An 18,633-nucleotide genomic window follows, 5' to 3' on the forward strand; every position below is an offset into this window, starting at 1 on the left:
ATGTTTTGCCCCGCCTAAAGGTGTTTCTTTCACTCCAAGTGATAGTCCACAAATTAGGAACAGGTAAAATATAGGCAGAGGGAAGAGATTTATATATAAATCTTTATAAAGGCAGAGACCTCAGAGAAAAGGCCCAACTGATTCCAGACGATTCCAGAGAGATATTCCACAAGATTTTCCACAGAAGCAAGAGCACCAGAACCTGTTTCTCTGCCGTATTTGGACTTTTCTTTAAATCAGAGGGAGAGAGAATTCATGTGTGTGTTAGTCTGAAGCCCCTTTACTCACAGCATCTTTAGACTGGTCAGGGGTAAGGTTGTTAGGTTTCTAACTCTATCTTTTCTGTCTTCTTAATAAATAAATTGTTTTTGCTTTAGCAACTTCTTTTCCATTTTGCAGTTACTTGTCCATTATTAAAACATTGAGCCCTAAAGATCCTAGAGAGAATTAGTGCCTGGAGAGTTTTCCCCCCAAACCAGTAAACCTAGGTATTGATCACTGACATCACTGATTCCTATCATTCTTGGAACAAAGGATTGTGCAAAGGCTTTACTGGCAATTCGTAAAACTTTAGCCTGAAGAATACAGTAAAGTTAATCATACAAAAAAAAGTACTGGATCCTCCCACTATAGTTAATAACAGGGGTTTAAAAAAGTTCATGTCAGTCCTGCTACTGTCCCAAGCACAGTCTTCAAGACTGAGACAAAGGCCCGCAGCACTTCAGGCTTGTTATCACTCTGCTTCACCAACATTTGTATCTCAAGCCCTCCAGTCTCAAGCAGCAATTCAGTCAGGAAAAGGCAGCCAGTGTCATCCTGGGCTGCCAGATAGGCTTTCCACAGCTGAGAACCAGCTTTGCTCATTGCAATGGTCTGGATATGAACAACCTGCAATGCAGCCTGTATAGCGTCTGGTGACACCATTTCCTGCCAGGGAAGAGATTGCTGGCAGCCCACATCCAGATTTATCCAAGTCCTCTCAAATTGCTCAGCAGTCAGACACACGCTGGGCATTAGAGTAAAATCGCTTGAACTGGTGTTATTAGAAGGAGCTTCATCCTTATCTTCTGTCACTGGGGGTGCTGCAAAAGAAGAAGAAACAAAACATGAACCACTGCATGCTTCATACCAATGAAAAAAGCTATAATTCAAGCTACAATGTCATAAAGAATCAAGGACAAAAACTGAGAAGCACTAGCTCATTTGCCCTTGATTGCCAGAGCCTCTCAAAAAATGAGAAAGGGGAAAATTAGTAGAAATGGGGTATCATTAACACAAAGAAAGCACACTGGTGGAATAAGATATGCTCAGGGTGGTGAGTCCCCTGAGTTCTTCTCAGATTTAGAGAACCAAATCTTCCCCAAAAGAAAATAAAAAGCACCTCAGCAACAAAGGTAACATTTCCAAGCACGTAGAGCAGAGCTTTTCAAACCTTTCATGCTGCTGATACACGTTTTAAACATACATCATATTGCAACACAGTAATTGAGTTTTACTAGCAAACTAGAGGTTGTAAGACATGTGGATAGTATACATACATAAATTGTAATAATGCAATATATGGGGACACAACATGTTTCCCCTGACATTAAGTCTAGTCATGTCCAACTCTGAGGGGTGGTGCTCATCTCTATTTCTAAGCCGAAGAGCTGGCATTGTCTGTAGACATCTTCAAGGTCATGACTGCATGGGGTGCTGCTACCTTCCCGTAGAAGTGGCACCTATTGATCAACTCACATTTGCATGTTTTCGAACTGCTAAGTTGGCAGACGCTGGGTCTAACAGCGGAAGCTCACCCTGCTCCCCGATTCAAACCACCAATCCTTCAGTCAGCAAGTTCAGCAGCTCAGTGGTTTAACCCGCTGCGCCACCATGTTATGAAAACCTTTCATTTATATTTTAAAAAACACATGCTTTGTGAGACAATAACATACATTACCAAGATTTTTGTCACTTCTCATTACGTTTACACGACATACCTATACATTGCAGCCAACATAGAATCATAGAATCAAAGAGTTGGAAGAGACCTCTTGGGCCATCCAGTCCAACCCCCTGCCAAGAAGCAGAAATATTGCATTCAAATCACCCCTGACAAATGGCCATCCAGCCTCTGCTTAAAAGCTTCCAAAGAAGGAGCCTCCACCACACTCCGGGGCAGAGAGTTCCACTGCTGAACGGCTCTCACAGTCAGGAAGTTCTTCCTAATGTTCAGATGGAATCTCCTCTCTTGTAGTTTGAAGCCATTGTTCCGCGTCCTAGTCTCCAAGGAAGCAGAAAACAAGCTTGCTCCCTCCTCCCTGTGGCTTCCTCTCACATATTTATACATGGCTATCATATCTCCTCTCAGCCTTCTCTTCTTCAGGCTAAACATGCCCAGTTCCCTAAGCCGCTCCTCATAGGGCTTGTTCTCCAGACCCTTGATCATTTTAGTCGCCCTCCTCTGGACACATTCCAGCTTGTCAATATCTCTCTTGAATTGTGGTGCCCAGAATTGGACACAATATTCCAGATGTGGTCTAACCAAAGCAGAATAGAGGGGTAGCATTACTTCCTTAGATCTAGACACTATGCTCCTATTGATGCAGGCCAAAATCCCATTGGCCTTTTTTGCTGCCACATTACATTGTTGGCTCATGTTTAACTTGTTGTCCACGAGGACTCCAAGATCTTTTTCACACGTACTGCTCTCGAGCCAGGCGTCACCCATTCTGTATCTTTGCATTTCATTTTTTCTGCCAAAGTGGAGTATCTTGCATTTGTCACTGTTGAACTTCATTTTGTTAGTTTTGGCCCATCTCTCTAATCTGTCAAGATCGTTTTGAATTCTGTGTCGTGACACACAGTTTGAAAAACTGTTCTAGACTGAATAAGCATAACTGAAAATCATCTAGCTGAATTAGATGCTTAAAGAACCATTTCTCATTGGAAGTATTGGTTTTTTTAATTAAGGGCAAAGCGAGCTCAGAAAGCGGAGATAAGAGACTGAACCACCAATTAAAGTTTTTTTTACCTTTGCTCGCCGTGGAAGCGTCTTCACAAGGCGAGTCAGCATGATGAAGATCAGTCAAAACCTGGTTGGCTGTCATAGTTGTCCAATGTTCTTTGCCATAGATGGGCACCAAAGTGTTGAAGTCAGAGGCCCACAGGTTCACAGAGCTTTCGGCCTGTTCTTCCAGAAGTCGTAGAGAGTGATCGGATGTTGGGCTGCACAGAACTCTTTTTGTCTCCTCCATGCCGGCTTGCAAAAGACGATAGTAGAACAAAGCACGGTCCCGAACTGTCATGTCTCTTTCCTCTTCTTGGATGAAAAAGAATAGTTTTGCTTACAACAAAGAGCAAAATATTCATTCAATTCAAAATTTGGATATACTATGCTATCAGGCAGGGTACACCTTGTGCTGCTCTTATTTCTATCTTTGGTAAATTTGTAGCAAGTGTTTAAATTCCATTCTGGCTTTGCCATCTATGGATTTTTAAAACTGGAGCAATTCTGTCACACAATTCCTAGTAACCTATAATTACTATGGCCAGTCCCCCAACAGAAATATCACAATTGTCTTTGTCATGATATAGAACCTCTCTTAGAAGGAATATCCTTACCTATGCAGTAATAAAGCAATCGGCCCAACGTGTCTTGACATTCAGCAGGACGTGCTATGAAGAGGCGTACCAATGCTGTCAGCAACTCCACCTTCACTACTGAGAATGTCTCTGATTTTACATTGTCAACAAAATCTTCCAAGATATAAGGGACATTGGGAATTCTCTCCCCATGCACTCCCAGAAGCCAGATTAATGCTTGCTTGCCCTGTGAAATGAAACCAAACACCTCAGAATCAAAACAACATTACTTGATTTAATATTTAGAATTGCTGGGACAAAGATCATGCAACTAAACCAACATGTTGAAAAAAATCAGCTGAATATGTGTAGATTAGAACATACTGTGAAGTGAGCTCACAGGGCCTCATCATCTACCCAGTTCTGATCCCAATTAGTGTAAAAAATAGGTTTTTTTTTTTTTAATGAGAAGGCTGGTAACATTTTTATTAACATTTTTGTTAGTCTATGTAAAATATACCAATCACACAACCAATATTAACATGATATAGTGAATTAAAAAGCAAAGGGGTACACATGTTCCTGAGAAGATATAGCAGGCCAGAAGAAAATTACCAGAGTTACACATATAAAATGGTCTTTTATATATATGATGATGCCTAAGTGAAGAAAAGAGTGTGACACCAAAGAGAGATCCAGCTGCATCAACATAAAACCTTCCTTCTTCATTAATAAATTGAAATAGAAGTACAGAAATATCAAACAGATACGAACAGAAGATGACACTAATCTCTTTCTCTGTCTGTTGATAACATAAGGCAATAATCCGATATGGCTGGTTTGAGATGGTTTTTAACAATTTAATTTTAAAGTGGTTACAAGTGATTTTAATGTTTGTGTATATTTATAGTTTGTTTTTATTCCAGCATTGAACGTTTGCTGCAATTATGTTTCCCCTGTCCCCTTCTGAGTGAGAAAGACGGAATATAAATGCTTTAAATAAATAATAAATTAATTTGAGTATCATATTCATTGTCATGGCTGCGTCCTATAGAATCCTGGGATTTAAAATCTGATGATGTAATAGAGCTCTCTGGCTGAGATTTTTTTTTTTTTTGTATTTTTGGTGTGGATGTCACATGATTTTTAATTGTGGAATGTAATGTTTTAAATGATTAATATGTTTTTAATTTTAATTAATTTAATTTTTTTAATTGTATAAGTTTTAAGGCATTGAATTATTGCCTCTATGTAAGCTGTTTTGAGCCCCCTTTGGGGTAGAGAAAGGTGGGGTATAAATTGAGTAAATAAATAAATACACACATTTTAATGCTGCTTCTCACTTTCAGTACCTCAAAAGATCTTTGCTACAGCAAAACTAGGTCCAAGAAAACAAGTGGACAAAAAATAAGATCATTTTAAATTTAAGTCAAGAGCAACTGACATTATGAACCTTGAGAAATGTAATTGAGGAAAATGACTCAGCAAATGAACAGGCCTTCATTTGCCACTGAGGGGTGCCTAACATGAGAAGCTGGCTTAATCTTGATGTAAATGCAAATTGTGCTGGCATTGAGCTCTGAGTCTTTTGTTTAATATTGAACTTGTTCTGGACTTTGTCTTTTCTCAACTAAAAAAGCAGGTATATTATTGCAACAGCAGCTACTGCTGGTGCTTCCTTTAAAAAAAATGATCTTTTGATTTCTTTCATGCCAGTTAGAAAAAGTGGGGACAAATGGTCATCAAACATCAGTGAGGATTGTATCTTGCTGCTTCCCCAAGTATTTGTTTTCTGTCCTTCTGCCTGTAGGATTCTAATCTGTTCTTGATTTATTTCGAGATGTATATATACTTTCTTCCTGACTTCCTAACCCAGCAGAAAACAAGTCCCGTCCTCAGTGTGACATCCTTTTAAAATTGAGTAATTTTATTTTATGTGTGTTGGTAGTGGTTGTTATTATAATTTTATGTATTACTGTTTTATAGTTATGTACCATTTTATGTTATATGCTGTACCCTGGAGTGCCTTTGTAAGCCGCCCCAAGTCTCTTTCGGAGATGGTGGTGGGATATAAATAAAGATGATGATGATTACTATTATTTCAAAAAAAATGTTGTAGTTGTTTTGAAATGATAAGTAGTTGTTCTTTGTAAAACGTCAGGAGTTCTGTATTGAAGTTGGAAATAAAAGGAATTACTGCTGATATAGTTTGGGGGCAGAAATGTTCCTGCAGAAATAGATGCAGACAGCTTGGCCTTGCAGTTCTGGAGGTCTATGGAACAGAACTGGTCTTACGTTTTCCAGTGGGGGACATATAAGAAATACGTTTCCATTATGTTGTGCTGTCCCTGTTGTTTCTGCTGAACTTGTCAATGTTTTTTTTTTTATACCACTGGCCATGGTATCCTTCTAGAGTGTCTTGCTTGGACAAGGCTTGGGGAAGTGTTTTACAGGACTCTGCTGTTTCCTGGAGGGATGCTCTCAGAGGGTGAGGAAGGGGGTTTCCTGTTAGACTTCTTTGACCACTGGCCTGTGGAGTCCCTCAGGTTGGATTCTGTCCCTATGCTACTTAATATACACATGAAACTGCCACAAGGGATTGTGAAGACTTTGGGGGTGGGTGTCACCAGGATGTTGATGATGCCCAGTTCTATCAGTCTTTTCTACCTAACACCAAGAAAGCTGTGCTAAGCCAGAACCTGCATCCATAATAGAATGGTGGATAAAAAAAAAAACTGAACCAAATCCAGATTGACAGAAGCCAACTGAAAGACAGATCTTGGAACAGGGCTCCAGCCTTGAAGATGCAGATTTGATGGTATTTCTGGATTTAGTCCTGAGTTTCAGAAGTGGCCAGGGGTGGATTTTGCACAATTAAAGCTAGTGTGCCAACAATGCTTATTCCTGCAGAAGTTTGATCTGGCCACAGTAATAGATGTTTTAGTCATACCCTGTTTGGATTCATGTAATACGTTCTACATTGGGCTGCCTTTAATAAGGACTTAGAAACCTAAATTGCCCAAAGACTTCCAATCAGATTCTTAATGGGGACTGGCTACAGAGAACACACAATGAATGCCCTCGGGGCAGCAACTGTGCTGGCTGCCAGTCTGTTTCTGGGCCCAGTTGAAAATGCTGGCGAGAACCTACAAAGTCATATATGAGTTAGGCCTAAGCTTTTTGAAGCACCATATCTCCCTATTTGATCTTTTTAGAGATATTTCTCTCTATCCTACTACCTTTTCAATGTCAACCCATATAGACTGTACAGCTGAAAACTGCCATACCAGACTTAACGGAAAGAAAAATCGTGCAGTTCTTTCCCATTCAGTCTCTGATAAAACTGTAATAGATAAAATAGAATTCTATCATATACATGTACAAACTGCACCATATAAGATCATGGATTTTTTGCTGGAAAAATATAGGAGTTTTATTTACTTTATATCAAAGTTGCATTTCTCAACTTGCTGTTTGATAAGAGTTTAATATAGCCTCAATTGAGTCATCCACAATTTCTGCTTACCTCACTATCCTGAATATTCTCTTCACAGCCAGGCAAAGCCTGAGAGACGCTCTCTGTACACTGTGGACACAACCACACCAAGTCACGGAATACCTGCACCACAGCTATAAAGGAAATTCAAAATAGAGAGCAATAAAATCCAGAGTGAAACAGTCAGTAATATTAAAATATACTAAGAGCCGAGTTCGATAACAATATGCTCCCTCAGATGTGGAGTCTCTTTCTCTGAAGGCTTTTAAGAAGAGGCTAGATGGCCATCTGTTGGGAGTGCCTTGACTGTGCATCCCTGCAATGCAGAATGGGATTGGACCGGATGGCCACTTATGGTCTTTTCCGACTCTTATGATTCTATGATTCTAAGGGGCCCATCTATCCTGATTGAGAAGGAAGACAAGACAATTGCAGTGCTGTCTTCTGTCTCTACCACTTCCTTGTTCCCAGAATGCAAAACATGCACTTCTAATGGAGACTGCAAATGACTGCAAGGTTTATTGAGGAAGAGGAAGTCTTTCAAATAACCTTGCCCTAAGTACTCTAGGACTTTATAGATAAGAAATAGCATGTTGATTGCAGCATGGAAAGTAATCAGAAGCAAATGCAACGTAAACAATATTATCTCAATATGGATATAAAATCGGGCAACAGAAATTATTCTGGTTCAGAATCTTAGCACTACCTGCAGTTTAAAAATACACTGCAAGGCCAGCCTCAAGAATATTGTAAGAATCTAATCTGGATGTGACAACATAAATGTATATGGAGCAGTGTCTACACTTGCTTTGACCTGAAAGGAATGCAAATGGTGCATCAGTTGAAGCCATGCAAATGCACAACTACCTGACAATATAGTACCAGACATGAAGCCACAAGCCGACCTAGACTGCAGATCTCAAACCTTTTATAGGGAGCAAACCTGCTTAGAAAAGGTTACACAGCCAGACCTGACCAGCACTTCTATTGATCAGCTGGAATCATTTCTTGTCTGCAAAAACACCATGGCTTTTAGTCCCCAACCAACGCATCATTGCAGTCAAGACACCAATTCAATTTTTTCCTTACTTTCTCAGAAAAATATTATTGTATCAATTCAATTTATTAAATGCATTTATCACTTGCAACCCATCAGGGTCCTCAAGGCATTGCATAATTGATAAAAACATTTTTTTTAAAAAAATGGTCCAAACTCCACTTTTTAAAAAGAGGCTTTAAAACTTCAAAGAGTTAGTGATAGTGGCTTGCTATTTTTGTGCCAGACCACAAGTTATTATTTGAGAAAATAATTTAAGATTTAAGAGATTTCAGAGATTTGAAGGAGCAGCTAGAAAAATACATGCTTTTCCATGTCATCTAAAATAATGAGCTCAATCATGCAAATGAATGCTTGAAGCAATCCAGATACTTCAAAAACCTTCAGAGTACATAAGTATGCCAGTGCAGTCAGAAATCTAGTTTATCTGATATAAAAGACACAAGCAAGAAAAGATTAAAGGGCGAAACCTGCAATAGCACTGGCAAAACTGTATTGTAAAGATCATCCAATAGTTAAGACACAGAACAAAATCCAATCAGAAAGAATGTAATCGTTACCTGAAGTTATATGCTCTTGTTTCAACTCAAGAAGCTCTGTTAGGATTTTTACACATTGCTCTGTATAGGTCCTTGCGATCTTTCCTGAAAACACAATGTAAAACTTTAATAAAGAGACAAAAAAAAACTTTCTCTAGTACTGTCAGCACTCAAAGGAGTGGAGATGAATAATGAAGAACGGACTTCTTTCCTCAATAAAGATTCTTTCTTTCTTTTTTTTTCAAGCCTAAACCGTCCAAGATATGAGAAAACAACAGTAAAAATAAAAATGAGAGCACTCAACTAGGACAGCATGTGTCCTTTGAATACTACCGTATTAGTTGTTGCTAAGAATATGATTTTGAGGAAGAAATTCTATGATAGGTTCACATTAGGGTCACTGTATGTTGGAAATGACTTGAAGGCTCACAACAACCATCTCGATACCTACAAAACAAAAAAAGGGGGGGGGGATATAATTCCCAAAGGCACTTAGCAGTGCCGTAACTCACTAATGGCGCATACTGAACAACCAACAATTAATGGCATCTCTGGAGACAGAAATACAACCATATGAAGACCTGTATGAGCTTTAAACAGAGATCAAACAAAATGATCAGATAATAGAGTGGGTTCTGCCCCTGCACTAGCTAATTATTTTGGTGTCTGTTTTGCAGTGAACAGATTGACTGCTACATATTTGAAGTAAAAACAACAATTATTGAATAACAGATCTCAGACTTGTATAAATTAAGCAGTCTGGTTACAATGAGAAAAGTAGAAAAAATGAAAAGAACAACTCCAGCAAAAATGTAATGTAGAAAACGGTAATTCACAACAAACTTTCTACTGCATACCTTAAAAGTAGAAGCTATGCAATCAATTTGAATTATAAGAAAGTTCAATATATCTGTGACAGGCACCTGAAGTTCAAATATAGGTCACTGCTATTGTGTGTTTTCAAGTCATTTCCAGTTTGAGACAACTCTATCACAGGACTTCCTTCACAATATTTTGATGTTTCCTAGTACTTTCTTTTAGGCTGAGTGAGTATGACTTGGCCAAGATGCAGCAAGTTTCCAGTGTTTTGAACTCTGGTCTTCAGAGTCCTAGCCCAACACTGAAACTACTACACTATACTGGCTTCTTCAGTCATTAATGGTGTGTGCATTAATGATGGGCAAAATTTCATCTAGATACATCTTGAAAAGAGGTCTAATAACCCTAAATTCCTGCTCAAATCAAACATAAAATAGGTGACTGCAACCTGAAATATACTTACCCCAGGGTAAAACTGTCAACTTAGACACCACTGAGAAGTCAGGTATTGCCAGTACCAAAGATGGCAGAATTCATGCCAACCCAATTCTAAATATTATTCAAACACTGGCCCATTCAGTCTTATAGTATGAGCAAAGTTGTGAAACACAACCTCAGCCAAAGAAAAGATTATACCTATTATGAATTTCTTACTCTTTTTTCAGTCCCTAAGAAATTGGCAGATAGAGAATTGTATTCATTAACCTATGATCATGCTATCTCTCCTACCTATGGCAAAGATTGCTCCCTGTGCAAGTTCTGCTGAGATGTCAGTACAGTAGTCCCTCAGTTCCTCCAGCACCTGCTGTACATTCTCATCATTCACCAGTTTGCACAGCACCTCCATTTTCTGGCACTTGATGTAATATGGTTCTGAATAAGAGCAGAAGAACTTCTTGTAATGGCTGCTGAAGTGGCCAGGAAGGCTGTCTAAGATCTGGCGCACATGACACAGAGCAGCAAAGCAGAGTTCTCTACTTTCAGAGGTACAAGCAGCCAGGAGTGGACCCTTCACTCTCACAAGGACATCTGTCTGCACATGAGGAAAGTCTCTAGCCAGCACAAGGAAGAGTTTAGTGGCAGCCATGACCACACTGCAGCTGCTACTCTTCAGATAACTATCCAATAAGTTAAGGATGTCAAAGAGCTCTTCGTCACTACGGGGTTTGTAGCGCAGCAGAAAGGTCAGTACCTCACTCTGACCCCATTGGTCTAGATCAGGCATCCTGTCAGAAAAAGCAAAACCAACATTGTGAATTTATAGCTTGCCTTTCTCTCACAGATGTAGATCAGAAATCCATATGTAAATATTACCTATAAATATATTTGAACAGAAATGAAATCATTCACGAAAATTTAACTCCCCAGGTATCAAGATATGGCTTCTAATGAATGTCTTCAGAAAACAAATACTAAAATGGAACTGTCAAAAAGATAATTGTACATGCACTCAGTGTCTGTATAAGAGAACAAGGAACTAACAGAACACTAGAGGTCTTCACTCCAACCTCTGGCACATCAGACACTGAAGGGATCTTTGTGGAGTGGAAATGGCTTCGCAAAGTAAGCAATTGATAACACCTTTCCTTAGAAATGTTCTCAGAAGGAATAAACAGAATTACATGGTTATATCACCAGCATATGATCAGTGCACTGTTCACCCATAAGCTGGCTAAAATCCAATGTTTAAAGAGTGGTTTTGATTGATCAGTTGATACCTACAACATCCCTTTAAAACCAGACTAGCAATCAAGTGTTACCCAGGGCCACTGCCATCTGCATGCCAACCATCTCCTTTATTTAAACAAATGTGTATACAAATTGATGACCCCTGCAATTTTATGCACAATACTTTTAATCGCTTTGTGCATGACACAAAGTCTGTGTCCATTCAATGACCAGAAAGCTAAACTGTCACTACCTCAACCATCTATGTGGATAATTCTGGAATATTTTGGAATTTCAGAGAGGGTCTACTCAATGTGCAATAGCTTTTCATTAGAACCACCTTTTTTGAACTCTCCTTTAAAATTATTCTATTGAAATATGTGAAATTCGCTTCATTAGATACTACAGACCACTTCTAAATCAGACAGTTGGCATTTTAAAGCCATTACAAGTATACTGCAACTGTGAAGACACAAAGTATACTTTCCCTGAGAAGCAGGTTTCTGCAAATTCACAAACTAAACAAAATGATTCCTCCAATTTACAGAAGTGTTTGTGGAAGCCCATACCTATTAAGAAGATGGTGGGCAATGGGCTTGTTGATAACAACTCCTCCTTCATGTGCCAAAATCTCCTCAAGGGCCCGCAGACAATTCACCACCACAATAGGATCCTGGTCACGAAGCAAACTATACAATTCATTCACAAGTGCACCATCTGTGAAAACAATCGAAATCAGAAAACCTGACTCTAGGTGTGCTGATCTTCCAGGCAGTTATTTATTAATTTATAGTATTTTTATCCCGCCCTTTTTAACCCCGAAGAGGACTCAGAGCAACCTCACAAAGGCAACAATTCGATGCCACATCAACAATAATATAAAATCAACATATACATTAAAGCACAAATTTAAGAGCCATGTAAACATTAATTAAGAGCCATATAAAAATTATCATGCTGTGCTGCACACATAACAACTACAATCAAAAGAATTCAATCCATCCAATAATACAACAGTTTTCTCAGAAGGACAGTTGCCAAATGACTGCAGAAAGTATCCAAGTGAGCAGAGGATAATTTCACTCACGAAAATGTCTATGAACATAGCCTCCTCCCTTAAACAGCTTCAGAGGAGACTATGTTCAGTGAAACTATGTTAAACATCATGCCTGATCCCTGCACTGCAGCATCAAAATGAACTGTCTACACATTTATTCAAATGTTGGATGTGACTGAACAGACAGGTAAATAAACATGCATATTTACCCACTTCACAGTCTCCCTGGAGTTTCTGCATCTTTGCACATCCAAGAACAGCTACTCTTCTAACATAGGAGGCTTTGTCTCGCAGGCCATTCAGGATTGGCTGTTGTATATATTCCTGTATGCCAGGCATCCTGGAAACATTGGAAGTTTATCAGACTCAAGAGTTTAAATCCCTCTTAATGGCATTTCCACATTACTGCTTTAGTATACTTAGACATTTAAGGCCTTCAGGATGGTGCCACTTTGAAACAAATTTAAAACATGCTTCCCATTCTATGCGCACATCCCTTTAAATTAGTTTCATTCTAGTAAGAGAAACAGTCCTCCTAAAATACCTCTCTCAGTTCCTTGGCTTCCAAGGACATTTGTGCTAGTCTTAAAAGGACAACAAAACAAAATGCTATTTTGCAATAACATCATCAAGACTAAGATACCAATAAAACAAACGAAGTCAGGAGTTCTTTAGAACTCTCCTTCAAGCTATGCAAAATTAAAAAGAAATGAGAAACAGAAAAGTACAAATATGAGGCCAGGTATTTCTGTGCTCAGAATAATGCATCTTCTTTTCATGGGCCCTGCAGATTCCAGAACTAATGTAAAGAACCTACTTATACTCATGTACCACTGCTAAGATTTAAACACGTTTAAAAATTATTACAAGTTGAGCTAATGAGATTTATTAAATAATAAAAGTTGTACCGATACTTGAATTAGTAATGCAAAACAGTTCATCTTGTGTGAGGACCAAGGCAAACAGCACCACATTACTTCCAAACCCAAGAGTGACTTTACCTGAGACTGCACATGCTGCGCAGGGCCAGCCCCCTAACCATAGGGTTTGGATCTGAGCAATCTTTGCATAGAGTGTTGATAGCTAGGAGAGCTAAATCGGGCTTCAGTGGAGCATATGTGCACATGTACAAGTAAACTAACTTCTTCTGAACAATGTCCACAGTGGCACTAGCTTTAACCATCTCCATAAAAACACCAGACACATCTACACCTTGTGTCATATGCCTGAAAAGAAGAGGTAAAAGCGTGTGAATATGTGGCTACATATTATAGTACTTTAAAATCATAACAAAACCCAGTAATGGTCACTGTCCATGCATAAACCATACATAATCCTGGGAAAAGGAGAACAAGATCAGTATGAATGCACATAAAATACTCAGAGAAAAGCTACAGCTTCAACATAAACATAAACTACTCAAATAAAAGTTTTTTTTAAAGCATTTCAAACAAAATTATTTAAGAGGAGAACAAGGAAAGTGAAGTAGAAAAGTATAAGAGAGAGGGGGGAGCTGCAGAGCAGCAGATCTTGACTCTTTGACCAAATACTATTGTTTACATTCTGGTTTATTTAATAGCTAAGAATCAGATACAGAATATAGTACAGTTATCACTTTCTCTGATACAACAATTTACATAATAGCAACCAAGCCCTTGTCAAAGTTATTACAGCATACTCAGAGAAAAGCTTCAGCATTTTCCCAAGTCTATTAGACAACTATTTAGCATATTGTACTAAACTACAGACCTGATCACACGCTGAATAACATTTCTATAGCGGAGCCGATCAGCTTGTACGTGTGGGTTAGACAGTGCTCTCTTCAGTTCCTTCAGAGCATCCTCTGATCCAAGGTATGGCATCCTGCAGATAATCTGAACTCCTAGAAATTTTGAACATTGAAGAATCTTCTGTTGTAGACACAGAGAGTTAATGTGTCAGGTGGGAATTCTGCCCTTTCCCAGCAATGTATTGATTATGATGATGACAACAATGATTTTACTGACATCAATACGCATATTTAGTTTAACAAATACCATAAGCCCAAGACAACTTGAAGGCACATAACCCATAAAGACAACAGTGCAATATGTCAGCAAATGGAACACAAAAGGGTTTCTGCATGCACCTGAAATACCAGTATGTGCATATATGTAATCAGAGTGAGGATTGATATGTATTGGAGATTTCAGGGTTTTTTTGTCGTGTCAGGTGCGACTTGAGAAACTGCAAGTCGCTTCTGGTGTAGGAAAATTGCCGTCTGCAAGGATGTTGCCCAGGGGATGCCCTGATGTTTTGATGTGTTACTATCCTTGTGGGAGGCTTCTCTCAAGTCTCCGCATGAGGAGCTGGAGCTCATCCACACTCTCCCCAGATTCGAACCTGCAACCTGTCAGTCTTCACTCCTGCCAACACAGGGGTTTAACCCACTGCGAAACCGGGGGCTCAGGTGTACCACACCAAACAAGGCAGCACTCAAAGAAGTAAAGCTGAGATAATTTCTGAAGTACTACTTTAAAGCAGTAATGATCAGCGAGAGGTTGAAATAGCTAATTGCTTTTTTCTGCTTCACTTGTACTTAAGCTTCAGAGGTGAGGTGAGGAGGGGAAACAAGTGGGCTACAACAACTATAGAAGGGTTTAGGCTCCTTTCAAAACAAAAACAGTCTGCAAGTGGGGGGAAACCAATCCTTTCTCAAATTGCAGTAATACAAAGGATTCATTTCACAGCTCCCTTCCCACCACTATTTAAACCTGCCAGATGAAAACTGGAAAGGACTCCTACACATTTAATGGTTGTATAGAAGCAGGAATTTCAGCATTGCTCATCATGCAACCAGGTTAAAAAACAACAGCTGCTGAAATTCCCTCCTGGACACACCTCTTAAAAGTTTAAGAGCCCTGTTTAGTTATCCATCCAGACAAAGCCAATCCTGTATTTCAGGAGTTTGTGGGAAGAGAGGAAAAACTTACACTGAAGGAACTAAGCAAATTTGGGTTACGCCACAGGCTCAACACTCTAAATATTATTACTGAAAAACTTGAGTACAGAAGCATTTGGGAAAACCAGTATTTGGGACCTATGTCTAAACACAAAATTTCAAAGTTTCATCCACATAGCCTGAAGATAATTTCATACATTTCAGACAATTTTGTGCACAAAACCACGTTTGTGTACACTGAACCATCAGAAAGTAAAGGTGCAACTCTCCCGGCCACCATCTGGTTGCTTTGGAGTGTTCTGGAATTCCAACCAAATAATAATGATAATTCCAGAGGTATAAATGGAACAGGCTACATGGGGCTGTTATAAACCATTTCTGAAGACAAAGTTTCCAAATACACAGTAAGGTCAATGGGCAATCGTTTGCACTTACACTTTCAGGCCATTAACAAAACATAAACTTAGAGCTTATTTTCCACATGAAAGCAGCTTATTTTCCACATGAAATCACAGTTGCATTACTGCCCCGCCCCAGAAAATATGGAAACCTTGTTCTATTATCTATACACAAAAATGAAAATATGTATGCGTGCATGTGCCTGGGGTGTCCTGTCCACTTACACAGACAACCTCCTGCCTCCACAAACAGCTATAGCTCCCACCACTCAGGAGACACCAATGGACACCAGACTCCAATGACATTGCATGTTATAGTGATGGCAAGAGCCCTGCCAATGTCCTCCACAAACAACATACTGCCCACCACCCAAGTGAGAACAGTTTCATCCTAGATTTTCTGTTTTTCTTCCACCACAAACATCCCAGTTTTTCTGACTCCATTGGTGTGGAATTTGCATGACCCCGTCCATTGCCTCTCCCTTAACTCTTTCCTATTATTTTCTATGACACAAAGCAAACAGAATTGATCCGCAACTGAAGAGAGGTTTGGGGAGAATTCACCATGATTTATAGGAATTGTAGGTACTGGGATGTATAGCTCACTTGCAATCTAAGAACACTCTGAACTCCACCAACGATAGAACTGCAGCTAACTTGGCACACAGAACCCCCAGGACCAAAAAAACACACTGGAGGGATTTATAGGACTTGCAGTTCACTTACATCCAGAGTGAACAATAATGCATCTGGACCAAACTTGGCACACATACCCGATATGCCCAAATTTGAATACTGGTGGGTTTTGAAGGGAATTGGCCTGGACATTTTAGAGTTGTAGGTACTGGGATTTATAGTTCACCTGCAATCAATGAGAACTCTGGGCTCCACCAAAGATGGAATTGGACCAAACTTGGAACACAGAACCCACATAACCAGCTAAAAATACTTGAAGTCTTTTGGGAAAATTCACCTTGATTTGGGGAAGCTGTAGTTCATCTACATCCAGAGAGTAGTGTGAACCAAATTTGGCACACATACCTGATATGCTGAAATTTGATTACTGGAGGGGGTTTTTTTTGGGGGGGGGGGATGGCCTTACTTTCTGGGAGCTGTAGTTCATTCACAACCAGCGAAACTGTGACCTCCACCAATGATGGACCTGGCCCAAATTTGGCACACAGAACCCCCATGACTAACTCAACCGACTCGAGGAGTTTGAGAGGACTGACTCATTATAGTGAGAGTTGTAGTTTACCCTGCAAACGGAGAGCACATGAAACCCCACCGATGATGCATCTAGAGCAGACTTGTCCAGCATAACAAAATTTAAGTACTAATGGAGTTTCTGGCATGATGGGAGTTGTAGTTCACACAAAACTTTATGCATTCTGTACAATTGAAAAATTGACTTAAAAAAAATCAGGCAATGCCGTGTACCAAAGGTAGTTATTATTAATAATGAAACCAGGAATATTAACGCAGCACACTCTATGGGGCTGTTATGAACTATTTTAGCATACAAAATTTCAAAATACACAAAATCAATAATGCTAATATTATGCTGTGCGAATACTATAATATATTGTATGCTTGTATTATATTAATAATAATATTATAATGTAATACAATACTACTAATAGTATAATATAATAATTATAAAGGAGGCCCTGGTGGCGCAGTGGGTTAAACCCCTGTGCCAGCAGGTTCGAATCCGGGGAGAGCGCAGATGAGCTCCCTCTATCAGCTCCAGGTCTCCATGCCGGGACATGAGAGAAGCCTCCCACAAGGGTGGTAAAACATCAAAACATCCAGGCATCCCCTGGGCAACGTCCTTGCAGACAGTCAATTCTCTCACACCAGAAGCGACTTGCAGCTTCTCAAGTCGCTCCTGACACAACAAAATAATAATATAGTTTATATTACATGTAATATTACTAATAATATTACAATATAGTGATATATATAATACTAATATTCTGATGTGCTAATAATATAATATATTGTATGTACATATAACTTGTAAGCCGCTCTGAGTCTTCTTCGGGGTGAGAAGGGCGGCATATAAATTAGTAAGATCAATGGGCAATCTTCTGAATGTACAATTCCCCGTTCCTTGGGAAGTCTGACTTGGCCACGGTGGTCCACGCTCTAGTTACATCCCGAATAGCGCTCTATGTGGGATTGCTTTTGAAGATAGTTCGGAAACTTCAGTTAGTTCAACGATCGGCAGCCAGACTACTAACTGGGGTGACATACAGGGAGCATACCACCCCCCATTGTGCCAGCTCCACTGGCTGCCAGTCCACCTCTGAGCCCAATTCAAAGTGCTGGTTTTGACCTATAAAGCTCTATACGGTTCTGGCCCAGCTTACTTGTCCAAACGCATCCACCCCTATGTCCCACCCCAAAACCTAAGATCATCCGGGGAGGCCCTGCTCTCGCTCCTGTCAACAGCACAAATGCGTCTGGTGGGGACGAGAGACAGGGCCTTCTCGGTGGTGGCCCCCCGCCTATGGAACACACTCCCAACTGAGGTAAGATTGGCCACCTCCCTCCTAGTTTTTGAGACTAGGCTTCTGGACAATAGATGCAAGCAGCACTTTAAGGGAATGTGACTGGAATGATGATATGGCTGATGAGACTGTTTTAACGATAAATAATAATAATAAATAAATCTCGAGACACTTTTAAAAAAAATCTAAACTATATCGCACCTTTTCCACATGAAAACAATTACTTTTCCCCTCTGAAAACCCCCCCTTTCCTCTTTCCCATTACCTTCTGCTTGAGGTGAAGGGAGGGCGCGGCCTAGTCTGGCTCAGGCCCTTCCCTCAGGCCTCGCAAGATGGCCTCGCCATGAGCCCGGAAAGGACTGTTTTATATCAAATTAACCGATAATAAATACATCTACTTTATTTATTTTTTCTTTAGAAAATTACACTAAAGACATCCCCGCACTCAAAACGAAAGGAAATCAGAGCTTAGCAGAACTAACTTGAGAACCACAACTTGAAGAATTCTGGGAATTGTAGTGCAAAGGAAGCCGAGGCAATATTGGGAGAGTGCGCATGTCCGCCACGCATGCGCACTA

At 39.7% G+C, this 18,633-nt stretch overlaps 1 protein-coding gene across 4 annotated transcripts; it reads right to left on the minus strand.

Moving 5' to 3' along the window:
* Positions 1-84: 84 nt before the first annotated feature.
* On the minus strand, positions 85-18,630 carry AP4B1 (adaptor related protein complex 4 subunit beta 1). 4 transcript variants are annotated; one of them, XM_067468096.1, is made up of 11 exons: positions 18,538-18,630; positions 13,950-14,110; positions 13,202-13,426; positions 12,410-12,540; positions 11,713-11,860; positions 10,205-10,701; positions 8,678-8,761; positions 7,091-7,194; positions 3,604-3,811; positions 3,014-3,298; positions 85-1,082 (listed from the first exon to the last, which is right to left on the minus strand). In XM_067468096.1, the coding sequence occupies exons 1-11, from the start codon at positions 18,610-18,612 to the stop codon at positions 658-660; spliced, it is 2,343 nt and encodes a 780-aa protein (XP_067324197.1). In that variant the 5' UTR covers positions 18,613-18,630; the 3' UTR covers positions 85-657. The 4 variants fall into 4 exon arrangements, with proteins under 4 accessions (XP_067324197.1, XP_060628576.2, XP_067324198.1 ...); XM_060772593.2 differs by having other exon boundaries at positions 3,014-3,301; positions 18,538-18,629; XM_067468097.1 differs by lacking the exon at positions 18,538-18,630 and adding an exon at positions 18,321-18,531 and having other exon boundaries at positions 3,014-3,301; positions 13,950-14,082.
* Positions 18,631-18,633: the final 3 nt, after the last annotated feature.

Source organism: Anolis sagrei, chromosome 4 (assembly GCF_037176765.1).
Source record: "Anolis sagrei isolate rAnoSag1 chromosome 4, rAnoSag1.mat, whole genome shotgun sequence".
NCBI lineage: Eukaryota > Metazoa > Chordata > Lepidosauria > Squamata > Dactyloidae > Anolis > Anolis sagrei.